Source organism: Sinocyclocheilus grahami, unplaced genomic scaffold (genome assembly GCF_001515645.1).
Source record: "Sinocyclocheilus grahami isolate Dianchi unplaced genomic scaffold, SAMN03320097.WGS_v1.1 scaffold443.1, whole genome shotgun sequence".
Lineage (NCBI taxonomy): Eukaryota > Metazoa > Chordata > Actinopteri > Cypriniformes > Cyprinidae > Sinocyclocheilus > Sinocyclocheilus grahami.
Genome location: NW_015505622.1, coordinates 393,487 through 409,263, shown reverse-complemented (window position 1 = coordinate 409,263; position 15,777 = coordinate 393,487). Strand labels below are relative to the sequence as shown.

At 37.8% G+C, this 15,777-nt stretch overlaps 1 protein-coding gene across 4 annotated transcripts in view; it reads right to left on the bottom strand.

Moving 5' to 3' along the window:
- Positions 1-15,777, bottom strand: part of LOC107552235 (dehydrogenase/reductase SDR family member on chromosome X-like) — a 56,131-nt gene that overhangs the window by 26,886 nt on the left and 13,468 nt on the right. For all 4 annotated transcript variants that reach the window (XM_016234085.1, XM_016234082.1, XM_016234083.1 and 1 more), the window contains one exon: positions 14,200-14,268. In XM_016234085.1, coding sequence (XP_016089571.1) covers positions 14,200-14,268 — 69 coding nt within the window. The remainder of the gene's footprint in view (positions 1-14,199; positions 14,269-15,777) is intronic.

Sequence of the window (15,777 nt, the reverse complement as noted above, 5' to 3'; positions counted from 1 at the left end):
TTACAGCAATTACCCACTACATTACATTAATCGTCCAACGCTACCCCAGTTTAGAGTGTGAAATGCCATTCTGACCGGCAACCCTTCATTACAAAAACCACTCATTCATTCCCAAATAACAGAATGTTCTTAGACAGCTTATCAAGCGCAAAAGTGACAACCTATGATAGACCAGTTTCACTCGTGACTAGGTTAAAGTGCTCCCTTTTCTATTTTTTTAAATATTGATCTTTTCTAAGTTATTGATTTTAAAGAACTTAATGACTCATTCATGCAGACATTTTTTGTACCTTGTTTTTGCATAATTTTTAATCAATAGATCATAGCAATATTGTGAAATGACATAATTCTCCAATCATTGTATGTGCATCAGTCCCCCCCCCCCTTTTTTTACAACTGATCTGCCTCCATCCAATCAACAAAGGCAAACTGAATCGACAGCCCCTCCAACATTTTTTTCGATAATCTTTTTAAAAATATTGCTTTAAATATTAAACTTTAAAGGGGTCATATGATGTTGCTAAAAAGAACATTATTTTGTGTATTTGGTGAAACGAAATGTGTTTATGCGGTTTAAAGTTAAGAAAGCACATTATTTTCCACATACTTTACATTATTGTTTCTCCTCTGTGCCCCGCCTTTCTGAAACGAGTCGATTTTTACAAAGATAATCGGTCTGAAAAGCGAGGTGTGCTCTGATTGGCCAGCTATCCAGTGCATTGTGATTGGCCGAATACCTCAAGCGTGTGATGGAAATGTTACGCGCTTACCATATTGTGATGCCCTGTCCGGCTGGAGCGACAAGACAAAAACATTAAAACCCATTATAAACGAGGCATTTGTTGCATCCAGTGGGGACATAATTACTGATTATAATGACTTACTTTTTACGCGTTTACAAAAAAAACTGTCTTTTTACGCATTGCAACACGCCACGTAAACATAAAGCCATGTTTGCATTTGTGATCGGAGAAATGACAAACAACAAGTGCTACTCTACACTGCCCAAAACTCGCGTTTGAATCGTCAGTGGCAAATTCTTTTAATATGAAAAATGTACTTACAGTCTGTCCACAACGCGAAGTTGATGTATTTCCTCAGCGAACAGCACGGCTCAGCTTCAGGCATGACGAAGCAGATATCGTCCTCTTTTAAAAGGCCAAACAAAGTAGTTTCACTTTCACAACGAAACACACAGCGCCTTCACGACATGGCAGCAGCGGCAGCAACAACACTACAGCGAGAATAAAAGTTACGCCTTCTTTCTTTGCGTAAACATTTGGGCGACGTTATGCAAATCTTCCCACATCGTGACATAGACATGTGGGGGCATGTTAGAACGAGCTGTTTTAGGTAGGCGTGGTTGACTCTTAACTTTTATAAAGAATATCTCTTTGGATTTGAGACTTTAGTCTTTGCAACTTTACAGATCTTCTTGAAGAGCTTGTAACACTCCAAAGAGAAAGTAAAAATTGAAATCGCATCATATGACCCCTTTAATGAAACGTGTAGTAAATATAGCCTTACCAAGTCACTTAGTCTAGTTTCAGGAGAACGCTACAAAAGTCATCGACTCTCCTATAGTTTCACCCTTCACACAAATTAAATTATTTGAATTTATGACAAGAGTATTAAACAGAGGGGATATAAACAGGAAGAGTGATGTCTCTCTGTGGTGACATTGTGTATCATGACTCATAGAAATGAAAGGGCAGGGGGTGAGATACAGCTGAGTGTGTATGAGTCTGTGTGTGTGTGTGTGATATATCAGGACATGCTCATGGGGCAGAACCCTAATGATGTATTGTGCCCTCCCTTAGGTTTCTCTCTGTGTGTTGTGCATATATAAGAGGCAGTTTATGGTGAGGCAAAAGAGATGACTAAAGCTTGCATAGCAGTCCCGTCTGTGACAGTTTTATATTGTCTAGAAAAAGCTACTGTTTTTTAGGCTTCAGGCCATTTCCACTACAATATTGTCAACAAGGATCTATTAAGCATGCACTGCTTAGGGTGCTTTTACATTCGGTTAGTTTCAGAGGTCTAAGAACGGTTGGTCTAAATTGATATGTGAAGTATGTGCATTCCCAACACAAAGCGCACATTGTGCCTCATTCAAGAAACTTGCGTAAATACATAAGAAAAATTAATTTGCGTAATTTGAGTAATTTGCCCATTAAACAGACATTCCCGAAAACTCTCCTCGGGATTCACAAACGTGTCGTAAACATTAGATTTGATTGTTAAAAACGTGTATGTTAATGAATTCCAATAATTCGAAAATAAGGCAACATTTGCACACTCATTCACAATTAGCATAATCCCCACCTATGAATTACAACTAAGTTACGTGTCCAGGAACTCTTGGTAACTCTGTTTTGATGGGATAGTCTTCTGGAGTCCCTTCCCAGGTTTGGCTCCAGTTTAATTAGCTGGGGGAAAACAATGCCAGATGCTCTTATGAAAATGGCCAGCTGGTGGCGCTTGAGAATGCTTTGGTGGCACTTTTTTCAAGCTGCGCCAATTTGGTTGCTATTATTTTGAATATCCATGGCAGTAATGTTTTGCTAGTATCTTATTTTGAAGAATATTATTGAACATAAATATATAGCATACATCATGTACATGTAACGTCATGTACAATGTTAATATCATGCCAATCCCTCCGAGAGTTGACGTGACAGAAATATGTTGAAATTTGCCTTTTAAAAAATACATACACTACCATTCAAAAGTCTTTCTGTTTGGTTCTTGTAGAGTTGACTATATATAAATACTATATAAATCCCCAGCTCCACCTGTATAGATCTGCTACGGGGTGATTCATGTACTGTATACTATATGGGGGTTATTTCATATATGTTATGTGAAGTAGCAGTATTTCTTACATGCTCACAGCAGCATGTTGTGGATGTATTGGTAGTAGCAAGTCTCAATACTTGCTCTGCCACAGCAGCAGCAGGGTAGCAGATCTATTCCGCCAATGCCAAACACATTAACATTGTCATGTACAATGTTAATACCATGCCAATCCCTCCGAGAGTTGCCATGACATAAATATGTTGAAATTTGCCTTTTAAAAACTACATACACTATACATACACATACACTAGTCTTTTTGTTTGGTTCTTGTAAAGTTGACTACATATAAATACACCCTATTTTTTTTATTGTGCTTGACGAGAGACCACAGCCAACAATTATGCTGTTCTCCCAAAACCACAACCTACAGAAACTCTATAGGGCCTTTCACACCGCTTTAGTTCCAGAACTAAATGTACAGTACTAAAGTACTGGGACGATTTTGCGCGAACTATTTCCCAGTACCATTTAAAGGGTTGCTTTCGCACCGACAGTGTGTACTAGGAACCGGTCGACAGCAATAGATCAATGGCAGAGCAGCAAGGCAGAAACATTTCCTCACCAAGAAGTACATGAAAGCTTGCCTCGTGTTTGCCAAGAAGCACTTGGACGATCCTCAAGAACTCTGAAATAGGTTATTATTACAGAGAGATTAATCAAAAGTGGAACTTTGGGCCCTGTTATGTCTGGCGAAAACTTGTATTTCATAAGAAGAACCACATTCCATGACATATTTCAATAACTGGAAAAATAAAATCGCATAGTGCACAAATGCAAAGTTTATTGACCATATTAGCCCAAAAAGTGAACACAATCCACTGGGTAAAGTATACTATCCAAGCACCTTTGGAATACTTTTTAAAGCACTAGGATTAAGGCAGCTCTAATTATAATCTTACATTCTATTTAAAACAGACAGTATGTGAATTGAGACGCAGCCTATGCAAAGCAGAGGAACAGATATTTAAACAGACATTTGATGGCCATTCAATATGTATGACACATTTCAGCAGATCTTGGTCAAACTGATACATTAAACACTGAAAGTGTGTGTCATTATGGCAGACTCCATGACCACATCTAACATCTGACACAGACGCTCTCTGAAAACCACTACAAAGGCCTCGTCACTCACAAATCACACCACAGATTCGGAGCTGCGGCAGCTGTGCGGAGAAATAAGACAAGCAGAGGATGGGTGGAAAACAGCCTTGGGAACATAACTGTCCGCCCATCCAGAGTGACTGAATCCATAACGCGTTGACAGGGTGTATTGGCTCAGCTCTGCATGTCTGCCTTGTGTTGTCAGGGCAAGAGAGAGGAGAGCGGATCAGCGTGGGACGAGTGTGTCTGCCAGCAGCGCTCTGCCCTGAATCAGTCACTCAGCACTATCTGTCTAAGACGGACGCTATCTCTGGAGCCGCAGAGTAAAGGGTCAACGTGACCCGTGATGAGCTTGGCCGATGCCATTTTGGGTGGTTCAGTTCAACTGAGCTTGGGTACATTCAAAGCTATCGAAATTCAATTCATTTAGGGGCTACACAGTAAACATTTTTTTCCCCCTGGTGCCCGAGCTGAGATTGGTATACTGCCGTTCAAAAGTTTGGGGTCAGTAAGAAAGCTATTTTATGCTCACACTTAGAGTTGGGTATCGTTTGAATTTTATCGATTCTGATTCCTCTTATCGATTTTGATTCTTTTCGATTCCCAGTTTCGATTCCAAAGTGATTAAATAATGATATAAAAAATGTATCATGTGTCTCTTTTTTGCAAACCATTTATTGGAGCTGAATACCATGAACAAAAATCAACAGGCTACATAAAGTCTACATAAAGACTCTTTAAGAGCGGTTTGTGTGCAAAACAGAACTGCATGATTCTGGATAAATTGAGTTTTTTTCTTTTTTTCCCCCAATGGAAGTTGTGGTCCTTTCATGATTCTGAAGAAGAAAAAAACATTAGACAGCTAAACAAAATCACATGTAATTTATGAATGAATGATTCAAGGACTCACTCAATATGTAGCCTACTTGTTACATTACTGGATGAATCAGCGTTCGACAAATACATTTTAACAGCCCCTTTTCGCCACCTACTGGCGTAACAATGTAATGGATAAATCTTCATTTGAAGTGTCAAATTACTTTCAAAAGGTGATTTACTCTATTTTAATCGCTACCATAACCTTTTATCCCAGTACTTCTGTGATTTGAATGTTTGTAACACAGAAATAATGATACAGTGTGGTTGAAAAGACTGAAGCTGTTTCATTCATGACAGGCAGCTGCTCTCTTTAGGTCAACGGCAGTGCGAACGCAGATTTAAATGTTCAAATCACACTGGTCTGATCGTACGCTGCACGGATGAACCAAGTGATCACAACATTGATCGCACACGTCAAAGGTTGAGGAATGAAACAGATGAATCAATTTAGGAACAGAATCACATTGGTGTTTGAATCATGTTCGTGATCTTTAACAATCTATTAAATTAAAGTGCTTTGTCATGTTGGTGGTGACACCTCTCTTGCAACATGTTTAGCTATCACAGATATTATAGTTTGCAAATGTAGCCAAATTTTGGAGCGCTTAGATTAGCGAGAAAGGTCCTGGCAGATCGCTAGGTCCGGTCCTCACAGATGAAGGGGAAAAAAAAGCGCATAGGAATCGATAGGCGGAAATCGAAATTTTAATTTGACAACAAGTATCTGATTCCTGATCTTAAGTATCCGATTCTGGAATCGGAATCGATTTTCGATTCCCAACCCTACTCACACAAAGGCTACATTTACTCTATTTGATATAAATAACTGTTCAGTTTTTACATGATCCTTAATCATTCAAATACAGCCTACTGGTTTGCTGCTCAAGACACATTTCTTTTTATCATCACTGTTGAAAACAGTTGTGCTGCTTCATATTTTTGTGGAAAATTTGATACATGTTTTCCCCACAGGATTCTTTGATGAATAGAAAGTTAAAAAAGAACAGCACTTATTTTAAATAGAAAATTGACACTTTTGACCAATTAACTGCATCCTTGTTGAATAAAAGTACTAATTTCTTTAAAAGAACAACATTTTTTGAACAGTATATCATTTTTAGTACTTTATGTGCCAGGAATGGCATACAGTTATGCAAAGCATTAGGCATGTTAACCTTTTCTAACTAATGCTTCCACAATCATCACAAGTCATTCTCATTGGAAATACAGTATATTGTGGCAACGTTACTGCGACACCGATATTACGTACCTTACTGCACGTTTTCGCAGCAGTTTCAAAGTGAAATGCATGTTCAATACATGACCATGGCCATAGTTTTATTCTGTTGGTATGTTGGTTGAAATGTCCAGAGAGTGTCACTAATCATGTCGGAAATACCCCCTAAACCAAACTAAAAAGTGATATAAAAACTCATTCACTGGTGCAACCAATGCTACTTGAACTTTTTTATACGCCGGTTTTAACCATTTCGTCAAACCGTACCATGGAATCTTCACTATTGCATGAGCTACCGGGCAAATCTACCGAGTTAGAAAACGGACACATATCATATGTGATGCTAACGACAAAAGTAACAAAAGTATCAATTTTGAAATCTGGCAGCATGTTAAAATTGTTTTGAAGTCATAGGGCCAGATTTACTATCAGCTTGCGCCAGCGCAAACCCTCATTTGCCGTTAAAAAACTACTGTCAGGATTTGCTAAAGACACGCAGTGGGAAATTAGCGCTGAAAATGTGTGGACAGTTATTTTTGCGACTCACTTTATTGAATATGCTTTTGTAGGAGTTTCCTTTTGATCTGTAAATTTATGCGAGGAGAATATTGAAATGAATCATGCAATGCGATTTACTAAGATTTGCACTTGTGAATTCACTGGTATTTGCAGCATTATTTAATGCCCTAAAAAAGCATGCCTTAAAGCAGTTGTAATTTGCACTGCTCTTGGTAGATTGTGCAGGTCATTATGGAAATGAGATGTTGCGTCTGTGTTCTTTAATGTGCACCTTGTCAGTAAAGCACCCGCAGAACTTCCCCCACCGTTTGGGGCTCTAACGCTAATTTGCCCTGTTTAGTAAATCTGGTCCATAGCATAATAATCTGCAATTTTGTGCGAAAATTAAGGTTTCTTAATCAAAACTCTGGCCCTGTAAATCATACGGTGAAAAAGAATAAGTTGTTTGACTCCTTCTAATGTTCATTTCAACTGGAAACTGCAGCAATTTTTACATTTTGCAGAAATGTAGGTGGAGGCACACATTTCCAATGAGCCTGGGTAACAATTTTGACAAAACCTTTACATCAGCCATCTAGAAAACTGTACCATGATGAGAAAATTTGCTTCAACAAATGTTCTTTGATATTGTAATAGTGATTATTATTTTTTTTAATATAACTGACATTAAAATACTGCAAGTCAGGCTGTTATGCAAGAACTGTGCTCCTGAATAAATTTTATTACTGTACCATTGTCTATAACTTCACACTCATAGCAGCATGATAAACAAAACTATTACTCAGATTTTTTAATAAATTATGCATGTTTAACGAGCAATACAATAATAACTGAAACTAATGCTGCAAGTTAGTGAAATACACAGGATATGTTGTTGTTAACAGTGACACATTTAAACTGCGGTAACAATAAGCGCAATTTTGATTACGTTTCAATTAATTGTGAATCCCTAGGTAAATTTCATTCACTTCATTTGAGTTCAATTAAGTTCCTATTAATGGACATCAGCATGTGTCATATACAGGTGCATCTCAATAAATTAGAATGTCGTGGAAAAGTTCATTTATTTCAGTAATTCAACTCAAATTGTGAAACTTGTGTATTAAATAAATTCAATGCACACAGACTGAAGTAGTTTAAGTCTTTGGTTCTTTTAATTGGATTTGTGTGTCCATAAGCATAGACATAATAAATACCTAGACACTTCCTTGGCCGCTCAACCGCACGTCAACGTCGCGACGCCATATTGGTGAAGGCAACTCTCATATCGGGACAGGCGAAAACATACCTGACTCGTCAGCAGCTTGGGCATCTACAAACCGTCGCACAATAATAAAAACAGATCTCGGGGTATTATCTTTCACAGGTAAGACTGAACAGTTGTTTCTGTATGTTTTTTGGTCATTTTTAGCTTTATGTTGACCGCTTAATTAGCCACCAGTGTCAGACTATTAATAGCTCGCGATATCGCTAGCGACTTTATATGAAATCAAAGTTTAAATTAATTCTTAAGTTTTAACTTTATTGTAGTCTTTTTAGCCAATTGCAAACAGGACAACGCAAGCCTTAAGGAAAGCTGAAGAAAGCCCGTTCTCTGCATTTCCAATAGAGTAGGCTATACTTCCACAGCCTAATGTTGTATTAGTACTAGTTAAAACCCAGAATAGCCCTGAATGAATGGCCAGAATTACCCGGGTCATATTCAAACCCCCCCCTGTCCCCCCCCCCCCCTTACGTGTTTCTTACTTTGTTTAATAATTATTACACAATACTATTATAAAACTAAATTTCATGATTATTTATTTTACTTTTTAATTTACTATTAATGTATTCTTCATTATTGTCTATTCTGTATTATTCCACCCTTGATATTACATATTCTACTTGCTATTATTCATCTATTGTTATTCATTTATTTATTATGGTATTATACATATAATTTATGCTATTATAAATCTATTATATACTGTTGTGCTCACTTTTTATATTAGTCACTTTACTACAACTTGTACTACATATACTTTTTAATATTACATATCACTTTTACTGTGCACTGTATCAGTGCATAATATTTTACCACTGTAACTGTAAGTTTTACTGGATCCATAAAGGATTATCAGTTGCATTTGTTATTGTTTGTTGTGGAGTTTATCTGTATAGAGTGCTATCAAAATAAAAAGCAGACTACCAAGAGTGTCACTTTTTGATTTGTATTCACTGGTTTTATTAAATTGTCTCAATGATGGTAAATTATTAGTGCTTAAAGATGTATTATTTAGATTTTCTTCCAGTATTTCAAAGTGAATGAGCTGTGTTCTGACCTGAAGCACAAGAAAAGCTCAAATGTTGGGGTTGAAGAAAGCAATGAAACAACTTAATTTCATTTAATGTACATTCAGATTACAAAACATGTATGTGTCACAGTTCATACATAAACATAAAGTCGCACATTCCAGCTTCCTGCGTTTCTGATGCTGCCTCATAAGACGACATCCATAATAATAATCCAGCGTGACGGCAACATGCTGTCATGTCGTAAGACAATATCTGTACTGCAAACTGTATTTGTGTTATTGTTGTTTTTAGTGTAGGCATAACAATGCAACGGCATTGCCATAGTAACCAATGCACATTCAGTAAAACGAAAGAGCACTTATGGACACACAAATCAGATATGAACAGTTGCGATACACTGTGTGGACAGTCAGTTATTCAAATCAGATTCCATCCGGATATGCACAAAATCGGATTTGGGCTGACAGTCTGAACGAGGCTAAAGTAGCTCGAAACAGATTTGCAAAAATCTGATTTCATGTAGTTCGTTGCCATTCAGACTATTTAAATATGATCGGATTTCAATCGGATTTGCACAAAAATCGGATTTGGGCTGACAGTCTGAACTAAGCTTAAGTCCCTTTAAGGCAAGCCATATGACTCGGCGGCCATCTTTAAAATGCCTCTAAGGGCATGCAAGTGCAGCTCCTATCACTTTGTATGGGGAAACATCAAATTCTCCCAAACTGTTCACAAAAATCTGACAACAACTGTGTCATAAATGTTAGGTGCATCCCAAATCGCGTACGTATGCACTATTCTATGACGTTTTGTAGTATAAATAGTGCTAGTAGTGCATTCACACTGAAAATTCCAAAAAGAAAAAGTGCACTTTAAATACCCGTATGATGCACTTAAATACCAGAAAAAACGAAGTGTGGAATGTAGGACACTTCATGCACTCAACTGTCACAGCTTTAATTACATAGCGAAGGGGGAGGGGCTATCAGACAAAATAACCTTATATAATTCATACACTACATTAGTGCATTAGTACATAGTGTATGAGTGCACAGTGGACGCAGCTGTTGTTTCTTTTGCTCAAATAGTGTTATAAAAAGCTTATTTCTCAGGCTAGATCAGCCAGTGTGCATGCGCAGTCCTAGGCGCACGTCTCAGAACGCTGCAGTGGCGCGCTGACTTTACCGATTAGCGATTCGCTCTTTCATTCAGAAGGCGGGGCTTTCTGCGATCGAGCGGCCATATTAAGCGTTGCATTTTTCCCCATTCAAAACTATAAGAGTGACACGTCTTGGGTGTTCTACGATCTTTGTTGTGTTGAAGCAACACACCTCTGGCAACCTTAGTGTAATTTACTGTTATTCAAAAGTGAACTAAGCGATTATATGAAATAGCTAAACATTTAAGTAAACATTTTCGAGTGTGACCTCTTTGACCCCACCAATTGTTTTTAAACCAGCAACTAGTGATGGGAGAAACAAAGCTTTTCGAAACATTGAATCAAATGAACCAGTTGCTTCGAAACATGATTTGATGTTTCGAAGCACTTGAAACAGCACACGCTGGTGACACCTGCTGGTGAAAACGTTGTGAAAGCATCAAGAACTCAGACCAAACTTACAAAACAAATGGAAATGTTTTTTTAGAAATACCTTTTTTTTTAAATAAATAATAAACACTTAAATACTATTAAATATTAGTGCTTGTGTTATGTGTTTTATTTAAGCATAATCAAACCCTTAACACACAATTAACTAAATTAATTATTTCATGAATTCATTGATTTAGGTAATTATTTAATTAATTAAGTGTTTTCATTAGAGCTGTCTATAAAAATCAGCAGGCAAGAGAAGTGTTATCAGTCAGGAGAAGGAGGTGGATTTAATTATATGGTAAGCTAATTTTTTTTATTTTTAAGGTATGATGTGATTTGTAGGTTGAAAGTACTGAATGTTTTTACACATTTTTAAACTATATAGCCATCTGTGTTAAAGGGAAGTTATCTTTTGTTTAACCCACAACATCTGGCCCTGAATTCTTTATTTTTTATAGTAAAATTTCATGGGATTTCATGTCACATGATTAGCTGGGTAACCAGAAGTGGTTCATTGGTTCACTTTGAGATCAACACCCCCTAGTGGTGAACCATCGGAGTTTCAAAACGTTTCGAAACAGTGTGACGTAACGAAGCTTTGTTTGATTTCATGTAGTTCGTTGCCATTCAGACTATTTAAATATGATCGGATTTCAATCGGATTTGCACAAAAATCGGATTTGGGCTGACAGTCTGAACTAAGCTTAAGTCCCTTTAAGGCAAGCCATATGACTCGGCGGCCATCTTTAAAATGCCTCTAAGGGCATGCAAGTGCAGCTCCTATCACTTTGTATGGGGAAACATCAAATTCTCCCAAACTGTTCACAAAAATCTGACAACAACTGTGTCATAAATGTTAGGTGCATCCCAAATCGCGTACGTATGCACTATTCTATGACGTTTTGTAGTATAAATAGTGCTAGTAGTGCATTCACACTGAAAATTCCAAAAAGAAAAAGTGCACTTTAAATACCCGTATGATGCACTTAAATACCAGAAAAAACGAAGTGTGGAATGTAGGACACTTCATGCACTCAACTGTCACAGCTTTAATTACATAGCGAAGGGGGAGGGGCTATCAGACAAAATAACCTTATATAATTCATACACTACATGGTTGAGTACATAGTGCATAAGTACATAGTGTATGAGTGCACAGTGGACGCAGCTGTTGTTTCTTTTGCTCAAATAGTGTTATAAAAAGCTTATTTCTCAGGCTAGATCAGCCAGTGTGCATGCGCAGTCCTAGGCGCACGTCTCAGAACGCTGCAGTGGCGCGCTGACTTTACCGATTAGCGATTCGCTCTTTCATTCAGAAGGCGGGGCTTTCTGCGATCGAGCGGCCATATTAAGCGTTGCATTTTTCCCCATTCAAAACTATAAGAGTGACACGTCTTGGGTGTTCTACGATCTTTGTTGTGTTGAAGCAACACACCTCTGGCAACCTTAGTGTAATTTACTGTTATTCAAAAGTGAACTAAGCGATTATATGAAATAGCTAAACATTTAAGTAAACATTTTCAAGTGTGACCTCTTTGACCCCACCAATTGTTTTTAAACCAGCAACTAGTGATGGGAGAAACAAAGCTTTTCGAAACATTGAATCAAATGAACCAGTTGCTTCGAAACATGATTTGATGTTTCGAAGCACTTGAAACAGCACACGCTGGTGACACCTGCTGGTGAAAACGTTGTGAAAGCATCAAGAACTCAGACCAAACTTACAAAACAAATGGAAATGTTTTTTTAGAAATACCTTTTTTTTTAAATAAATAATAAACACTTAAATACTATTAAATATTAGTGCTTGTGTTATGTGTTTTATTTAAGTATAATCAAACCCTTAACACACAATTAACTAAATTAATTATTTCATGAATTCATTGATTTAGGTAATTATTTAATTAAGTGTTTTCATTAGAGCTGTCTATAAAAATCAGCAGGCAAGAGAAGTGTTATCAGTCAGGAGAAGGAGGTGGATTTAATTATATGGTAAGCTAATTTTTTTTATTTTTAAGGTATGATGTGATTTGTAGGTTGAAAGTACTGAATGTTTTTACACATTTTTAAACTATATAGCCATCTGTGTTAAAGGGAAGTTATCTTTTGTTTAACCCACAACATCTGGCCCTGAATTCTTTATAACTAAATTAATTATTTCATGAATTCATTGATTTAGGTAATTATTTAATTAATTAAGTGTTTTCATTAGAGCTGTCTATAAAAATCAGCAGGCAAGAGAAGTGTTATCAGTCAGGAGAAGGAGGTGGATTTAATTATATGGTAAGCTAATTTTTTTTATTTTTAAGGTATGATGTGATTTGTAGGTTGAAAGTACTGAATGTTTTTACACATTTTTAAACTATATAGCCATCTGTGTTAAAGGGAAGTTATCTTTTGTTTAACCCACAACATCTGGCCCTGAATTCTTTATTTTTTATAGTAAAATTTCATGGGATTTCATGTCACATGATTAGCTGGGTAACCAGAAGTGGTTCATTGGTTCACTTTGAGATCAACACCCCCTAGTGGTGAACCATCGGAGTTTCAAAACGTTTCGAAACAGTGTGACGTAACGAAGCTTTGTTTGCTAAAATCAAGTGACCTGGCCGGTTTGATACGCGCTCCGAAACACTGATTCGAAACAAAAGATTCGCAAATGTTTCAAAGCTTCGTGAAGCAGTGTTTCGAACGTGCCCATCACTACCTGGAACAGCATTCTTTTTTATTAACCGGCCACGGCAACATTTAGACTGTCCAATGAAACAGCAGTAAACATCTTGAATAAGACGGCTGCTTGACTTTAAAGTTCCTTTACAGCATTTCCTTTACAGCCCATTTTAATTACATGTCTTATCTTTGTCAGCTCAGTCTCTCTTGTTTTCCTAAAAAACCTCCTCCGTTTAACTGGATGTGATGTCTAACCCTCATTAGGTGATTGTAGCTGTATAAAGAGCGATCATGTGTCATTATTAGACGAGCTTAGAGAAGTACAGTGACAGATCATGCTGAGCAAAGAGCCTCACATACATACACGCACATAAACAGACCTACAGCCAGGCCTTTGCTTGTTTTGAAAGACTCATTTCTTGTTAGCACATCCGTCATTTTCGCAGCATCGTTTTTTTTCCCCCTCTGAACCAAGACCAATTTCAAAACTGGTATTTAAGGTTATGGTTTTAGACAAACTGACCCTAGATGAGGGCAGAAGGACAGCTTCCCTCCAGTGCATTATTTCTCAACTTCAATAGCCCTATGATGAAAGCTAGAAGTGAAAACCGCCGGACCTGTTCTCGACTAGCAGTTAAAAATCCACGTGGGGGAGGGGTGGATACCGCAGGGAAGTGAGCGCGCCTTCATCCGAACTGCGGCTCTCAATATCCCATCTGCATTACAATGAGGTTATGGTTCTTCAGCGAACACAATCATCAAACATCTCTCTCTTGGTATTCTTCTGCTTGCTCTCACACATTCTTCCAGTAAACACACCAATCCAAACATGGCAAGAAAAATTATCCTGTTTAGCAGCAAATTAAGTAGCATCAGGTCATTGCGGAGTAAATCATCACCTCAAGGAGACCGTAAAGGTCAGGATCACCGATGGAGGAGGGTACATGATGCTTGGGAACTTACAGAGCCTTTTTTACAAAACCGACCACTTAAAACCCCCAGGCTCTTCAAAGGCATTTAACTTGAATTGAATGAGTTTTACCTTTTCCCTGATTTAACTCTTCTCGAATCTTCTTCACTGCTGCCAGACCCTCATGTTCTTCATTCCCAGCTGAAGAAAAGAAAAAAAAGATAGAAAAGGACCATATTAAGCATACTAATAAATATCACGCTCTCATATATACAGTATATATATATATATATATGGCCAATGTAGAATGTATATTAGCGAATCAGTAAAAACACAAATGAATATCAAGATAAATCTGCTTTCTAAGTGGATTCCCCTTTATTTGCTCAAGGTGCATTTAGTAGTTTGGTGCCGATTTAAAAAGTTTGAAACATTAAAGGGTAAGTTCACCCAAAAAAGAAAATTCTGTCATTAATTAGGCTACGCACCCAAGTCGTTCCAAACCCGTAAGACCTTCGTTCACCTTCAGAACATGAATTAAGTTTTTTTTTTTTGATGCAATCCGAGAGCTTTCTGACCCTGCATAGACAGCAACGGATCGGACACATTCAAGGCCCAGAAAGGTATTCAGGACATTGTTAAAATAGTCCATGTGACATCAATGGTTCAACTCTAATGTTATGAAGCTACGAGAATACTTTTTGTGCACAAAGAAAACAAAAATTACAACTTTATTCAACAAGTTCCTCAGCTTCCGAGTCAGTCTTCGACCTGTGTTCACGAGAGTACCACGACGCATGCACGTGATGCTGCTGACACAGGAGCCGACATTCTGATGTAGAACATCCTTCTCTCTTAAGTCCGGCACACACCAAGCCGACGGTCGGCCATCAGTGAGCGTCTGTCGGGTTCGTTTGTTTGGTGTCGGGCTCACGTAAACATGTTGAATTGGCATCGGAGCTGTCGGCGCGAGTGAGAACTCTGATTGAATGTTCAGTTTAGCGAACGAGTCAGTGCCTGAGAATTAAAGTGAAAGTGATGAAACGGAGTAAATGCATGCAGCACAATTAGAGGGCTGTTCTAATGTTACTGTATGTGATCTTACCCAAGCATTCCGATATGCAAATATTTTCATAACATGAGCCACTTAAAATGATGAAAGTTATCAACATAACTAATATTCAAAATGGTAGGAAAGCGCTGCTTTGTTTACGTTTTGTATATCTGTGTATATCTCTTATATCCTTGTTTCCATTTCTTCTTTTTAGGGATGCACCGATACTGAGCTCTTGTACTCGTACTCCTTAAAATGCCCCGATACCAAACGCCGATACCACACAGCATGTGATAAGTGCCATATTCAGACAAAGAAACACCAACAACAGAACAACAGACAGCAGAATGGAGTTATTAGAGATTAAGGATGTCTACGAAGTATATGTATGCAATGAATATAATGTTAAACATTCAGTATTAACGCCTGTATAGCTGATGTGCGCGAGCTGATAAGCAATATCTGAGTGGATTGAGCGCGCGGCGGCGCAGATGCTCGAGCTTGTCGAGTGAATATGCCTTTCTCACAGACATCACTGGAATGCTTGTAGTTCGGTCGGATATGTCAAAAACAAGTAAGGAAAACAATGCACAAGTTACTTAACGGTAGGGAGAGAGAGAGAGAGAGAGAGAGAGAGAGAGAGAGAGAGAGAGAGA